At 34.3% G+C, this 17,345-nt stretch overlaps 1 protein-coding gene across 1 annotated transcript; it reads right to left on the bottom strand.

Moving 5' to 3' along the window:
- Positions 1-3,635: 3,635 nt before the first annotated feature.
- LOC108990261 lies at positions 3,636-6,074 on the bottom strand. Its single transcript, XM_018964203.2, has 2 exons — positions 5,949-6,074; positions 3,636-5,632 (listed from the first exon to the last, which is right to left on the bottom strand). The coding sequence occupies exon 2, from the start codon at positions 5,601-5,603 to the stop codon at positions 3,825-3,827; it is 1,779 nt and encodes a 592-aa protein (XP_018819748.1). The 5' UTR covers positions 5,604-5,632; positions 5,949-6,074; the 3' UTR covers positions 3,636-3,824.
- Between the last annotated feature and the right edge of the window lie 11,271 nt (positions 6,075-17,345).

Raw genomic sequence — 17,345 nt, 5'->3', positions numbered from 1 at the left:
GATTCAACTGTAACTTCTACATAGCCTCTTCAAACAGCACATTCTCACAATTGCTACTGTCAATGAGCATCTTGCAGACTTTATCGACAACTGTACAGGTAGTGTGAAAAATATTGATTCTCAACCAATCGTCTCAACTATTGCGAACGACTAGGGTCTTATGGCCATCACCATACAACACGTCTCCATCCTCATCATTATACACAGGTTCCCCTAACTCAGTTTCTTCTACCACTTCTTCTTCACTCAGGAGATTTTTGCCTTTCTGATTAGCAAGTTTTCTACACTCAGTTGCTCGGTGTTCTTGTTCGCCACATCTGAAACACCTGATATTGGAGTTAGAACTCTGGCCCTACGATGGTTGAGGTGTAGGAAGAGATCCCTAAGGGCCTAAAACTCGACCATTTTGATCGCTTCTAATTATTGGCTTCCTGTTTAGCTATTTCTCCACAATGAGTTCACACTGGTATACTTCAAAAACTGTCCATAGAAAGTGAAGATTGAGGATATCCTGCAGGGGCTGCCGCAAGCCACCCAAATACCGTGCCACCATCTTCTCCTCTGTTTCAGACAGATCATTCTGAGCTATCAATTGATAGAACTCTTCCGTGTAATCCTCAACTAATCTCGTGCCTTGCCTCAATGTGTGAAGTCGTTGAAACAAGGTTTGAGTGTAGCTGAAAGGAAGGAAGTGACCCTTCATCTTTTTCTTCATCTTCTCTCAGTCAGTAATCTTGGTCTTACCTTACCTGTCTCGTGATTATCGCAACTGCTCCTACCAAGCAGATCCTCTACCCTTTAGTTTGATGGTGACCAATTTTACTTTTACACGATATGGGACTTCCTTATAATAAAAAAGAAGCTCCACTTCAAGCAACCAAACAATAAAACATTCAGCTTGTAACATACTAGAAAACTCGGGCAGATCCACTTTGAAACAAAGGTCCCCATGACTCTCCTCCTGAGCATGGTGCTCCCAGAATAGAACACAATTGTGATACGGGTTCTCAAGATTGGAATCAGAATCGTGATCTTCCATCTCATGACCATTGATATCGTGCGCCGCTAAACGTTAGGTTAACTCTGCAACCTATCTCTGCAAATCCTCAATCATCACATCCTAAATGCCATGATCACAGTACGGGACTTCTTCGTTCGGAACCTACCCACGACAACGATGACCGCCAACCATGGAAATTGATGAGATATAACCCCAGGAAAGATGTTTAAGCTCTAATTCCAACTGACGACGGACATAATTTAGGTTAATTCTGACAGCTAATTTCAACAGATGATCAACACAGAGAAGACAAGAGATTCGGCCAAAAAATACAAAAAAAAAACGGCTTTGATGTTCAATTCAAAATTATCAAAACTCACAAATATCGAAATCAACCCACAAGTCGGGCTGTAATAGCTATAATTCGAAAATATCATAATTTTACCAAACGTAGAAAAATCTCAATAAACATACAAAAAATAAATACGTAAATAAAGAAGTAATCTACCAAAAATATGGCCAAAACTAGGTTCAAAATCACTTCCTAAATGAGAAATGAAATATAACAATAAAAGGCAAAAAAATATCTTAAAATGGAGGTTCGAATGGGAAAATAGATGATTTTGACCTAGAAAATAATGTACACCGAGCGTAGATAAGTGACCACGAAGTGTGTTCCAAAAAGAGTTTTTCGAATTGGGGTCATAGGCGAGGTTCCGATACCCGTAGCCAAAGTTATGACTAAAATACCGACACGTGCTCACAACTGCCCCAAGTCAATGAAAGATCATCGTTTCCTGTTGTACTTGTTTTGGTCTACCATCTCAAGGTAGTTCAGCGTACGGTCGGAAAATGGCATTTTTGGGTCATGTTCGTTGTAAAGTTATGAACATTTGACTATATAAGTCAACCAAAACTAAATCCGTTAAGCTCTAAACGTGTCAAACTTCCAAATCCTAACCCAAGTTATTTAGATAACGAGTCATGTTGTGTTACTCATTGTTACTCGTTTAATAATTAATTAAAAATATATTAACATGATATAACTCATTTAAATCCATTTGTTTCATGTAAATGAGTTGAATTAAAACGTATAACTCATTTGATCTGATTAACATAATTTCACATAAAAGTTAAAATCTATATTTATTAATAATTACCACAATATCTTAAAAAATATATATTAATATTTTTCAAATTTAAAAATTTAAAACCAATATCACAAACCATACAATAACAAATATAAACATACTAAGAAATACCAATATTATAACCTAACAATAATAAAATTTTAATTTTGAAATAAATTTTAAACGGGTCAAAACGGGTTGATTATTGACCCGTTTATAAATCGTGTCTTAACGGGTCAACCCGTTTTGACCCGAACCCGTTATCATCAAACCCAAACCTACTAATTTTGTGTCGTATTCGTATTGAGTTTACAGGTCATTTCACATATTGCCACCCCTAGTTTAGTGCTATCGCCATACAATCTGACAGCTTAGCATCATCTGTCTCAGATCCTCTGCATCAAATTAGGAAAAAAAAACTTCTAGGCATAACAAGCGAAAATGATGTTTTTATTTCATCTGACATTTGATAATATCAAATTAAATTAAAATATAAATTAGTTTAATCACCAAATGTTATCAAGAAGTAAAATAATTAAAAATAAATATTTTTTATTTAAAATGGAGAGATCCTAGTTTATGTTTTACTATAAGAAAATTGTAAATTTATGACCAATTATTTTTAGCGATAATTATTATTTTATATTAAAATAAGTCTATATTATCATAAATAATCGTTATTGTTATAAATATTTTGCCATAAATACTCGTTTTTTTATTATGTACGTGGCCGGTATATTGAAGTTCGTCCACACTAAACCATTGTTTTTAATTTCGTACCGTACCGGCCGGTACGGCCGAAATTTTTCGTTTCGGCCGTCCGGCCGGTACAGGTACTAGATATATACCGTACCGGCCAAAATAACCGTATCGGCCGGTACCGGCCGTTTCGGCCTAAATGTACCGGCCGATATTTTTTTTTTTTTCCTACTACAAGTTTATTTTTTGACCCCCAATTTTGGATTAGACTATTTATAATTTATATGTATGTATGTATTTATATATAATTTATTCATATATAAACTATTATTTTAGAATATAATTGTTATATATATTTATATATATAATTTATTCATATATCGACTATCCCGAAACGGTACACGAAACGGTACCGGTACCGAAATATTTCGTTCCAGTATCTTGACCGGTACGCCATCCGGTACGGTATTCAAAACATTGCACTGAACTCTACCGCCAGTCTGCACGTACAGTGGAATTTGCGAGCACGCCGAGCAGCAGTTTTGGAATGGAAGTTTAAACAATTCATTTTGCTATTTGTTTGCTGTTTGGGCTGTACAAAGTATAGATTATATAAAAGGATTATATAAAAATAATTTTATAAAATAATATAATTTTATATCTTAAATCTATTTTATAATAAAAATAAAATTATGTTTTGATAAATCATATCACGTCACAATAATTTTTGAGATTACTTTTATAAATTACGTCTTGGCTAAACTATTTTTCTTTCTAAAAATATCATCAATTTAATACTTTTTCGCTTGAAGAAAAATTGGACTCTTTTAAGACAATTTCTACATTAATGCCATGCAGCAGCTTCTGGCTTTATAATTTGCTGGTAATAGTAACAGACAGAGAATTTAATTTGCTGCAATACAGACAGACAGACAGACTCTCCACTGATCGTTCGATGCTAAAACACTCCAACAAACACTACAGATGCTTCAAATCTAGTATTTGCCAAGACTCCATCTAAGGAGCCTCTGGAAATTCCACAAAGTCAAACCCAGTACAATAATTCCAGCAACAGTAGCAGTGCCTTTAAAAAAGTCTGAGAAATACACCTTAGTCAAAGTACCCACCAGACGATTCCAATTGTTCTCGTAGTACTCATTAAGCTTTTCACAGAGCTCTTCGTAATGGTTTCCACTTTCTTCAATCTCCAGGCCGAGGTTGTTAACCAGTTTCGTCACTGCAGCGCTGGAACCTAACTCGTTAACAATTATCTTCTTTTCAACAAGCAACGTTACATCTGCTTTAGTTGTGATAAGATCATCCAACAGCACAATGTAATCGCAAATGTAAGTTTCAGATGGATAATGGCACTGCTCCAAAGCCATCAGGTTTCGGAAAAGACCTTCAGTTTTGTCGTCTACCCGAAGGGGTGGGACTTCCAAGAAACGTTGCATATGCACCAAGCAAGTGCTTTTCAGGCATGGTAAGCATGACAAGAGCCATGAGAGATTGAGCACCGGGCAGCGTTTTATTAAGCATTCGCAATTGTTCTCCCGAAATTGTATTTGAAGTAAAGGTCTTTCTGAATCTGGCCTAGCGATTTTCAACCCTGCCTCGTCAAGCTTTGTTGCAGTACATAGGGGTTTAGTTCTTTTCTTTTCTGGTTTTGACCCTTCTCGTTTTCGGTTTGATGGACGGAAAATACGTCTCACCAAATCTGTGCAATGCTTGGGTTCGGGTGGAGGGAAAAACTCATGGCTCACCGAATCTGTGAAATGCATGGGTACTTTGCGCTCTGGTGAGCTTGGTTTTGGGTCTTCTTGTCGAGGGCAACAACATCCCACCCAATCTGGGAAACACTGCTTTACATGGCCACACTTCTTGGAATTTTGCCCCTCTTTTGATGGTGGACAGAAAAAATATCTCACCAAATCTGTGAAATGCTTTACTTCAATGAAATTTGGTGAGCTTCGGTCCTGTGGAAAACGGTTCACCAAATCTTTGATATGATTTACTTCATCGTTCTCGAACTTCTCGGGCTCTGGTGAGCTTGGGCTTGGGTTTTGTGAAGTGCGAAAACATCCCACCAAATCATGATAAAAACACTTTTTGGACTCTGGTTTAAAATCATAATCGAGATGACCAAAAAACCCACAAGAGAGCTCAAGAAGAGTCGGTTTTTTGGTCTTGGGTTCCCCATTTTGGTGGCCTACATTCAGCTCAACATTAAAGTATAACTCCTCAAGAACAAAGAAAGGAATCTGATTCTCAAGTAGAAGCAGGTCATGTTGTATGCCGCGTTCCATGCACGGTCGACATAACATATAATCTTTTTGAGCCATTGATTTTTGAGATTTCCTCCAGAAGAGCTCAAGGATAAACATAGCATCCAGTACAATCATGTTTGCAAACCCTTCACTACTCATGTGTAGAAAGGTCTCTGAATAGTAGCAGCGGATTTTCATTTCTAAGGGCCGGATGATGCGTGCAAGATACTCGATGCTCTTCCCAGTACGATTACAGAAATCCCTCAAATATATGAATTTTTGTCTCTCCATATCCTTCAACTCTTCACTGCGGTGATGAAAAGGACCTATAGAAACCAGCCGAGGGGTGTAGGCCATTGGTTGGACCTCGCGAAGTCTCTTGGGAACTCTGTATATACAGCACTCAGGCCAAGGAGGCTCCAGTTCCGGTGTAAAGTCAATGATCAGCTCTTTATATTCAACTTCTTGTTTACTGAAAGCATTGACTGCAGGTGCAGGGCTGCCCATCTTTTACCTTCCTGATCAAGTTCCTTTTCCTAGTGACAAGAAAGAAGATAGCAACATCATGAGTACTGATTCATTAGTTTTGACAATATCTTATACCTTCAAATATGATGTATATATTATTAGGGATCATTTGTTTTAAAACGAATAATCGGATCTGAGTTTTAACTCTTAAAAAAAAAAGTGATCAACATGGAAATTAATTTAGAACATGCTAACTTATGGGTCCAAAGGTTTTGCCGTTTTGGTCTTTTTGTTAGCAATTAAAGGTTCAAATAGCTACTAATCCGAAAATTTCAACTTTGCATAACAGAGTACTCAAAAAATGGAAGAATAAAAGGTACGTACCTACAAATTTTGGTTGCAAGAAATGCTTGAAAGTACGTACTTGAAGAAGTCGGATCACTCTACTAGACCAACGTACGCCATCGTTTAATCCCTTGTTCAGTGCTGATTGTGTATCCTTCGTTCTTCCCTCAGACGCATATATATAGGGCTGGTCATGTAATTAAACAGGGGTATTTGATTCATTTACTTCCACTTATACCTATTTTGGACAATACCTATTTTGGACAATATGAAAAATATCAGAATTCTTAAAATTTCTGTTTCTTACTTAAACATCATTTAAACATAAAAACATTTTCAAATTTAAATTTTTAAAATTTTTATCTAATCATTACCTAATTATTATTTAAATACAAAATCAATATAATTTTTACAAAATTTTAAGATACTAGCTCAAAGTGTCTAAACATTCCATTAATGTTTGATTTAAATTTAATATAAAATAGAGTTCTAAAAATAATTGAAAAAAAAAACAAATTGTATATACATCATCACATATGGACCAAATAATTGAAAGGAAAATGGTAAATAATTCATATTTGTTTTTTTTAAATAATTGAAAATAATACATATTATAATTTAATGATCGCACCGGCCTTATCCTGATGACGCGGTGTTATCCATCCACCTTGTCATTTTCGTTCAAATGAGATAAAGACATGAGCTATAGTTTTAAAGAAAATAATTGAAATATAGCACTTTTTATAATTGTTTGTACTGTTATATTTTAAATGAGAAGTATTTTTATAAAATAATTTATAAAAATAACATTACTTTATATAAATACTTTCATTTAACAATATAATTATATAAAAATTATAAAAAAAATTGTACATATATTTTACTCATATTTTTAACTCACCACAGACCATGATGGCTTGATCCAAAGACCATAAAGAAAAGTCAATACACATTTATCTTATTTAATGTACCTGTCTGATCAAGTTCTTTTCAAATTTTTATCTAAATTTATGGCGTTAATAAAAGAGAAATAGATAAATAAAATAAATCTTATGAAATTTATTACTATCAATAAAAATATTTTGAGTATAATTAAATGAGTAATCAATAGAACAAAGTGCTATTTTTTTATTTATCTATATTTTGAAGTTCTCGAGTTCGAATAATCACTTAAACAAATCATTTTTTATATTATTCATTGACGTATAAGGTTAAATATAATTTTAAAATGTGTAAGTCAGCATATTCTATTTAAAATAGAGTAAAATTTATTATTAAAAATTAATCTTTTTATATAAATATCACATTTATTCATTTTCTAAAAAATAATATACGAAGTTTGAATACCTTAAAATTAAAAATATTTATTTTCATTCATAACATTTAATGTTCATGTGTAGTCTCTGTTTCATTTTCAAATCAAAAAAAGTTAGTCAAAAAGTTACGAGGCTCTTGATAGCTATTATTACGTACTTGACTAATTACCTAATCGTAATCTACTCCAAATTAAATTATCAACAAATACGACAGGTAGCTTTTAATGTAGTAAGATATTTATGTGATGTATACTGGCTAACACCTGATATATATTGACTGTAGCTGTCAAACATAATTTTGGAGTCTACTGCGAGCCTTTTTCTCTTTGATAAACGCCTCTTATCGATTCTAATTGATATATGGAGGTTATATCTCACATGACAACCTTGCCACATCAGGTATTTAAAACATTTCCTTTTTATATAATAATAATAATAATATATTCACAGGCCTTTTTCTTTGGATTTAAACCGACTGTCTTACATGAACAATATTTATAATTCATGCATGTTTCAATTTATTTACAAAAACTTCTTGACACTAATTTTCTCATTGGGTTGGGGGTTTTTTTTTCACACATAAAGATTGATGAACATGGCATGATGCTCATAAGGCAGGTTTTGTGAATTAAAATGATTTATAAGAAAGTATAATCCACAGAATTTGATTGTTGAAGGGCTCAATGTATGGATCATGAATTAGGTTTTCAGGGTGTTGTTATTGATCTAATGACATCCTCTTCACAAATTAATTGAGACTGAATACGACCTAATTGACTAGTTGTCCATTGATAGTGAAACAAACTCAAGTCCATTCAATCAACCTGTGTGCCTATGTAGCAATAAATATGAATTTTTTTTACGTGTTTTTTCCTAAAAGTTTTTAAATCATTTTAAATATTCACAAATATTTATCCCGTGGTAGCAAGAAGCTTCCCCAAGTGCGACAGCGAGTAAAACTCACACACGACATAAATCGCGCGCGAGGTTTTACGCGCTGCTCGTATGTGCAGATTTCTTCTGCCGTCTAGAAGATCGATGCCTGAGGAGGTCGATGGCGGGGCATGTGTCCTACCTTACTCGCCAGAAAGTAACAAATTGACTACTTTCGATGCTAACAAGTAAAAGCTAATTAAAAAAATGAAAAAAAAAAAGAGACCGAGGCTGCTGATGGAGGGAGGTGGGTGGAGTCGATGCTCCAACCCCCCTCCCCTCAGCGAATGAATCAAAGTCCTGAAAGGGGCGATGGGTTTACAAAAACGAGAGAAAAGTTTCCTATGAGAGATTAAACTTGGACCATCTAGTTACAACTAATTCCTAATCGTGAAGTAAAGTGGTAGGCTTTTTAAAAAAATTTATAATTATTTTATAAGGCAATATATTTTAATAAGATATATCATATTTATTTTATATTAAAAAAAAATTTATAATCTAATATACTACTTCAAACTAACATAATCTTTTATAATTTGTATTTTATGTATCTGCTATTTCCCTTTTAATATAATTGACTATTTTTCTGTCAAATATTTTAAATCTAATCATTTAAGTATCTTATAGTTATAGTCTCTCATATATTATATAAATAAATAAATAAATAAATAAATAAAATGGTGTTGGAATGTGAGTGAGGATTTGTTAATTAAATTAATCCATATAAAGTTTGAAACAATAAAAAAATATAAATATGTGCCAAAGTACTTTTCTACTCATTATTCTCACACATCACACCGCACCACACCACACCACACATTTTTATTTATTTATTTATTATTTTTTAATTTTTTTTTAAAAAAATTTAGTTTTATTCTTCTTAGAATAATTGAATTTTTCTATTAATCATTCATATATCACAAATTTTGAAGAGAAAATTTTTTTAAAAAAAAAGTATATGATATATGATTCTGATGAATATAATTTTTTGTGCCAAAAAATGGATGGTTGGTGTAATGATTGCAGGCGGAACCACCTATATGGTTGGAGCCCCTGAAACATTTTGAAAAATAAGAAATTTGATAAATTCTCTTAGCTAGGTTTATAAAATCATTTTTACCACCACCCAATTTTTTTAAGTCTCGTTTGATTATAAAAATGAGATGAGATAAGAAAATTATACTTAAAAAGTTTATAAAAAATTTATTTTTTCATGTGTCAGTTATTGATATATTAAAAGTTATGAAATTTGAAATTCAGAATTTGAATTTTAAAAAATATTAACAAAATAAATTTTATACGTAAATTATATGTAGATATAATATTATTAATTCAAACATACATGTTTTATGTTGTAAGAGGCGAAACATTGGATTCGGAATTAGAGATGGAATTTTCGATAGTGAAGTCAGTCGGAATTTTTATATCAATCCAATTGGAATCAGAAGCCCTTTTGTTTTTACGAACATTGACATCCTGCTCCAACATTATTTTCTGTATGAAATAAGATATATATTAAATATTCAATTATTTCATAATATGATCATATATTATATAATTATATTGGAAATCTATAACTTTTACTTAATATTAGTATAAGTGTTATTAATTTTGTCATAATATATTATGGTCTAAGGTAGGGGTGTGCATACGGCGATCTCGACAGAAGATCTTATTACCAACAAGGGATTGTCGCATTTATGACAATCTGAATGGACAAGACTTCAACGTGAGTAGGACTGTTCATCTGGATTCCGTATCGAATATCCAGGAATTACTCAAGAGATAAATTCCATTTTATCTAGTTTCTTTTGGGGAGATGTTAATAGTATTCAGAGGATGAAATGACGAGTTTGGCCAAAGCTGTGCAAACCGACATCAGAGGGAGGTTTGGGGCTGAGGGACCTCTTAGAAATTCAATATTTGCTGCATATGAAGTTTGCTTGGAGGATTATGTCGATGGAAAATTTGTGGATTGATTTCTTCTGTGCTAAATATTTGAAGTCCGTACATCTTGTTCTAGCCTCTTCAACCTCATCGGGATTTAGATTCTGGAAATCTATTTTATCAGCTTTACCTGAAGTCATGGAGAACACGTAGGTTTTGGTGAGAGGCGGAAATGCTTCGTTTTGGTTTGACATATGGCTTGCCTTGGGTCCTCTTTCGATTCGAGTGGAAGACATTCAAAATAATTTTTTGGAAATAAAAGATTGTTGGTCCAATAATACATGGGATTATGATCGGTTGGTCGATCTGGTGGGAGTAGAAATCACAACTGAGATTGTTCAAAATATTTCGGTCGGAAGAGCAGGGTCATATGTTTTTATTTGGAAACCTTCCAAGGATGGTATCTTTTCTTCTGCTAGTGCTTGGGAAGTGGTTCCTGAGAGGGTAACCATTACAGTGGCATGAGTGGATATGGAATAAATTGCTTCCGAAAGGGGGGTCTGTGTGTGTTTAGAAAGCTAAATTTCGAGCTCTAGTGGTGGATGGGAGGGTGTAGAGCAGGGGTGCCTCGATGGCGTCGTGTTGTGATTATTGTAATGCTAAAAACTTGGAAACCATTGACCATGGATTAAGTAGGGGTGAGTTTGCACTCTGTGTATGGGAAAAAGCAAGTTCCGAGCTGGGAATTCCTCACTTGCGTTCGACGTCCTGGTGGGCGAAAATGTTGGCTTGGTTTCGTTGTGCAAAGAGGTCCACTTTCAGAGGTATGTTGATAGGTCTCATCTCTTGTTTTATAACTTGGAGGTTATGGACAAGGAGGTGTAGGGTGCGTATGGAAGGGGTGCTTGATTCAGTTGAGAATGTTTGGTGGTCGGTAAAATATTGGATTCGTATGATTGCAAATGACCTTGCAGCATCAGGTCCTCTATCCTCGCATGATAGGCAAATTCTTTGTAATTTGGGTGTGCCTCAGCCAGTCTAAAGGTTCCGTAGACATCGTTTGGTTGCTTAGAAGAGACCCCTTATTGGTTGGGTTAAATTAAACTGTGATGGGAGTTGCCGTGGGAACCTAGGGAGTAGTAGAGGTGGGGCAGTGAGATAATTTAGGCAGGGTCCTGTGGGCTTTCTCCGCTCATTTTGGTTTTGGTACCAACAACGAAGTTGAGTTAAGAGCCATTCGAGATGGTGTTGTTTTGTGTAAAATGCTAATTTTTTTTTAATGTGATCATTGAGAGTAACTCTAAATTAGTGGTGGATTGGCTCATTCAGGGCCGATGTTCAATATGACATTTCTGGGATTTTTGGGATGACTTACTCGGATTTTCTTGCCAGACAAGGTGAGGAAGGGAGGTCCATTTGTTATGTAGGTGATCGGAATTTGTCAAGATTATTGAGGGGGATTGTTTGGATTGATAAGGCGGGACTGAATAGTTTTAGGCCATATATCTCTAGTGGTTTATTTATGTTGTTGGTTTCGTTTTAGGCTATTGGTTTGTTATGTAATATTGATTTTCCTCAGTCTTAAGCGAGAGCTCTTAATAAATTGAGGGGATTTTTTCCTATTTAAAAATAAAAAAAAAGGGTAACCAGGTATACCCGGCCTAGAACTCGGGTATAAATGCTTTCTTTTATTTAGTTTTTCACTTATCAAAACACTTATATAGCATATATGTTTTGGATAAAGTAGCATTTCCTCAGTAGTACTTTAGACAATAGTTTTATAGTTTTATATTATGAGAGAGAGTTTGAAACAATTATTGTACGGATTAGTTTCTTAGAACATATGGTTTTTGCAAAGACAAGTTTCAGGATTTATGTAATTCTCAAAAGCTCTTCTTTTGTTTATAAAAGGTTTTCCTCCACGATGATTATAATTAATAAAATTGAGAGTACTGTTTCTCTCACTTAAAGAAAATTATTAAATAAATATGTATCGTGTAATCTCTTTTTAAAAAAGTGAATTTGTTATAAAAAAAAATAAAAAAAAATCTATTATTTTTTAGTAATACCGCAGATTTCCACGTTTTAAATTTGTGTGTAACATTTCTGTTATAAAATATATGTGCATGGATTTTTGTTTAGGGTTCTCTATTGGATCACGCCAACACGATTGATGGTGAGTTGCATTGTTGCAATACAACTGTCTTCATGTCATTTGCTATTATCATTTTCTACAGTTGGAAAAATAAAGATCATATTTAAGAAGGAGGGTATACACCACACAATTTGGTTGGTTGTTGAGGGGCCCATTGTATGGATCAGGTTTTCAGGGTGATGTCATTCTAATGACGTCCTCTTCGCAAATTAAATGAGACTCATGTTTACAACCTAATTTGACTAGACGTTGTCCATTACGGTGATACACGCTCAAGTCTATTCAACCAGCCAGCTGTGTGCATATTTAACAATAAATATGCTAATTTTTGTTATTTTATGTGTTTTTTTCTATAATTTTTTAAATCATTTTTAATATTAAAAAAATAATATTACAAACTCATTTAAAAATCTTTTATTAATTATTAAGTTGAAAAAATATGATCGATAACCTTTTTCTATAGTTATCCTAAGTAAAATAAACATTTGCCTATTATAAATAGAGAAATAATTTGTACAAATTTTAAATAAACAAATTTTATATATGTTTTTATAAAAATGTAGATCTCACTTAAAAAAAAAAAACTATATAAAATTTATCTATTTAAAATTTATACCTAACATTAATCTTATAAATATTACTATTACATAACTTTTATATAACTATTTAATAAAATTTTACTTTTTAAAAATTTTTACTTTTATTTTTAACATTTAACTTCAAACAATAGTATTTTAGTTGTAACATGTGCAATAATCGTATCTAGCTATTCTAAATTAACAATCATTTGTTAAAAGGAGATACTACATTACAACTAATTCTTAATCGTGAAGTAAAGTGGTAGGTTTGTTTTTTTTAAAAAAATTATAATTATTTTATAAGTCCATATATTTTAATAAGATGTATCATATTTATTTTATACGATAAGATATTTTATAATCTAATATATTGCATCAAATTAATTTATATAATATGTGAAAATGATGTATAGAATTTTTCATATGCCAAAAAATGGATGGTTGGTCTAATGATTGCAGGAACCATCAGTATGGTTGGACGCCCCCAAAAATTTTGAAAATTAAAAAATAGATAAAATTCTCTTAGGTCTATAAAATCATTTTTACCACCACCCAATTTTCTTAAGTTCTCATTTGATTATACAAATGAGATGAAATAAAAAAATAGTATTTAAGAAAATTTATAAAAAAAAAAATTAATTTTTTATGTGTCAGTTCTTGATATATTAAAAATTATAAAATTTGAAATTTAAAAAAATACTAACAAAATAAGTTTTATACATGTAAGCAGATATAACATTATTAATTCAACCACACATGTTTTATATCGTAAGAGGCAAAACATTGGATTCAGAATTAAAGATGAAATTTTCAATATTGGAGCTGGTCGGAATTTTTATATCAAGTCCGATTGGAATCGGAAGCCCTTTTGTTTTTATGAACACTGACATCCGGCTCCAACATTATTTTCTGTATGAAATAAGATATATATTAAATATACAATTATTTCATAAAATGATCATATATTATATAATTATATTGGAAATCTATAACTTTTATTTAATATTAGTATAAGTGTTAATAATTTTATCATAATATATTATGGTATAATGTAGGGGCGTGCATATGGACTGAAAAAAAAAATCATAATCCGGTCCGAAACTCGAAAATTTGGATGAATCCAGACGAGTAAGATGATATTATAATGCACCTATATGTATTCATTACTTTGTAATCATCTCCAAACTATCAATTTGACAATCACATAGCCAGACTACAAATGAATTGTACGTTGTTCAGTTTCCATTTTCAAAGACAAGTAACTATAAAAGTTCAATGAGAAAATATAAAATAATTTTATTTAGAGAAAAAAATAACAACAAAACGACCGCCTAAGTGTGTGGCTCAACCTAGTGTTGCTTGCAAAATTCTTAGTTTGGGGAGAGTATCCTCTAACCGTTTTGCTCCTGTCGTCTTCTTTGGAGGCTATTAGGGTTCGAACGGCTTGGGTGGAGGTGGTCAGTGTCTTCCTCATTCTGGTGGGGGTATTGCAAGAGTCTATGTTTACTGAGGTAGACAGAGGGCAGTGCCATGGAAGGGTTGGAGGATATGTGGGAGAAGCTAAAATTAGGAGAGGAGGAGAGCGAACCCATTGAAATTTCATCCAGCGACAATGATGAACTGAAGAATTTGTGGGAGAGGAGCCTGCTGGGGAAGGTATTTGCTGACCGTAGGATCGGGAATGAGGTTATTAGAAACACCATGGAGAAAATCTGGAAGGTACGTTCACCTCCGACCTTCCGAGAACTGGGTAATAATTGTTTTGATATTTCCTTTGCAAATCGTTTCGATAAGGTATGCCCATGGTTGTTTGACAACCATTTGTTTGTGCTAATGCCATATGAAGGGAAGGCCCAAATCCACTAGATAAATTTTTTTAAACAGAATTTCTAGGTCTAGATGTTCAATCTACCTCTGGATTGTATGAACCGTAGTATGGGAGAGAAGTTGGGGGAATCTATGGGGGAAGTATTAGAGGTAGAAGTCTAGGACTGGGATGTAGCTTGGGGGAAGTGTTTTGAAGGTTAAGGTGATTTTGGATATGATTTAGGATATAAGAAGAAGTCTAGGTAGAGGGAGGACAATCAATCTGGAAGGGAAGAAGTTGTGGATCTCTTTCCAATATGAGAAGTTGCCACGGATTTGTCTAAAGTGTGGGTGCATAGTACATGGGTCAAATGGGTGTTTGAGGGAAAATGGGGGGTCAGGCCAATATGGTCCTTGGTTAAGAGCAAAAATGTGGGGACGAGGTCGAAATGAGAAGGTGAGAGAAGAGGTGGAGGTAGAGGAGCAGAAGAATACTAACCCTGAAAATAGTGAAGAGAGTGAGGGGGCCAATATTGAAGGGTTAGAGAAAATTCAGAGTGAGGTGGAAGGAGTGTCAAAAGAGGGAAGAGGTGAGGGTCATTACGTGGGGAGGGGGGAAATTTTAATGGGTAATGGGGGACTTAAGACACAGGATTCTGTCAATACCTTCATTGTTATAGACAACATACTTAACTATGAGGGGTTGATGATGAAATTTTGGTGGTAAAGGATACAAGGGAGTTTGAGGGAGGGCAAGTGGAAAGAGGGAGAGGAAGGAGAAGGGGTTGGAAGTGGAGAGCAAGGGGGGATGGTGTAAGGGGGGTCAGTAAATCGTTCATTTCTAAAAGATCGAATGAAGGAAGGGGAGACAATGATCTTGTGGAAGGCAATGTGAAAAAATTAAAAAGGGTGGAGAGAATGGAATTGATTGACACTGAGATTATGGCGGAGGCTGCTAGGTTGCCCTGCCAATTATTATGAATTCTTAAGTTGGAACTGTCAGGGGTTGGGCAACCCTCGAACAGTTCAGACCCTTTGCAGTTTAGTAAATGTGAATAAGCCCAGTATTTTGTTTCTTATGGAAGTTATGATCAAGGTAGGAAGGGTGGAAGTTTTAAAGAGTAGATTGGAGATGGAGGGTTGTTTAGTGGTGGAACCCATTGGGAAAAGAGGTGGGTTAGCTTTATTTTGGGGAAAAATGCATTAATCTAGAAATTTTACATTATTCTCAATGGCATATAAGTAGTATTATTAGGGGAAAGGTAAGTAAGAATTGTTGGAATTTCTCTGGCTTTTATGGGCATCCAGAGGCCTCAAAGAGGAAGTTGTCTTGGGAGTTATTAGCTTCATTGGAACCAAAAAAAGGAGAGGCGTGGTGCATTGGAGGGGACTTTAATGAATTATTAGTGCAGAGGTGAAAATAGGGGGTAAATTGAGAGATGAAAAAGGGATGTGACTATTCAGAGAGGTGTTGATAGAAAAAAACCTCATTGATTTAGGGTATGCAGTCTACCCTTTTACATGGAGTAATAAGCATGGGGACCACACCTTCACCAAGGAAAGACTAGATAGATTTTAGCAAATCATGAATGGGGGGAGATGTTTAAAAGGGTGAAGGTGACGAATTTAGCATCGATATGTTCTGATCACAGACTCATCTTGCTTGAGGCAAATGATACATCTTTTGTAGCTGGAAGAAGGGAGAGAAGATTCTTTTTTTAAGCTTCATGGGTGAAAGAGGAGGAGTGTAAGTAGGTGGTGAGAGGGGGATGGAAGGTCAGGATCAGAATGTTGAACCTATAAGTAAAGTCCAAGGGCTATTAAGAGTGTGCAGTGGAAAATTAAAGGAATGGGCCAAAGGTAAGGAAAGGGATAGAGGGAAGGAAATAAACAGGCTTTCTAAGGAGATAAAACAACTGCAAGATAATGAGACGCCAACCCTTTCCCTTTCAGTTTGGTTTATGAGGGTACTCAACCCTTCTGCACATAAGAGAAAAAGGTAGGGAGATAATGAGTCTCCCTCCCTTAGACCCTGAGATGGTACAAAAGAGTTTCCAGGTTTTCCATTCACTACTATGGCATAGGAAACTGTTTGAACACACTGCATTATGAGACCCACCCATTTTTCTCCAAAACTCATTTTTACCATTACTACACTTAGGAATCCCCACTCTACCCTGTCATACACTTTTAAAATATTTAGTTTTAAAGCCTTACTCCCCTTATTACCTCTTTTCTTCTTCTTCATGGAGTAAAGAATCTCATAAGCTGTAATTATGTTATCTGTAATAAGTCTCCCGGGTATAAAAGCACTTTAGTTCAATGATATCACATGGTTGAGCACTCTCTTAAATCTGTTGGCTAGAATCTTTACAATGATTTTATAAAAAACATTGCAAAGACTAATAGGTCTAAAATCCCCAACATTTTTTGGTTCCTTTATATTTGGGATTAGAACCACATGTGTATGGTTTAAACAATTCGAGCTACCCTTCCCCCTAAAAAAACTAAACATTGCCTCTGTCACCTCATCCCCCACCCCCTCCCAGTAGCTTTGATAGAAAGAGGCACCAAATCCATCTGGGCTGGGGGTTTCAAAGGCCCAATCTGTTACACAGATGCCACCACCTCTTCTCTACTAAACTCTCTCTGCAAATCATCATTCATCTTGGTAGTTATGCATTTCTCCATTGCAAAAAGACAAGAATCAATAGCCTCCTTAGATGGGGAAGTTGACTGGTAAACTTGTGTTATAGTGGAA

The sequence above is a fragment of the Juglans regia genome, chromosome 5, assembly GCF_001411555.2.
Source record: "Juglans regia cultivar Chandler chromosome 5, Walnut 2.0, whole genome shotgun sequence".
NCBI classification, from domain to species: Eukaryota; Viridiplantae; Streptophyta; class Magnoliopsida; order Fagales; family Juglandaceae; genus Juglans; species Juglans regia.
Note: the sequence above shows the minus strand (reverse complement) of the source record. Positions and strands in the feature narration are given on the sequence as shown.

Excerpts from the sequence above, each read along its gene's own strand:
- LOC108990261 (XM_018964203.2), bottom strand. The coding sequence starts at position 5,603 with ATGGGCAGCCCTGCACCTGCAGTCAATGCTTTCAGTAAACAAGAAGTT.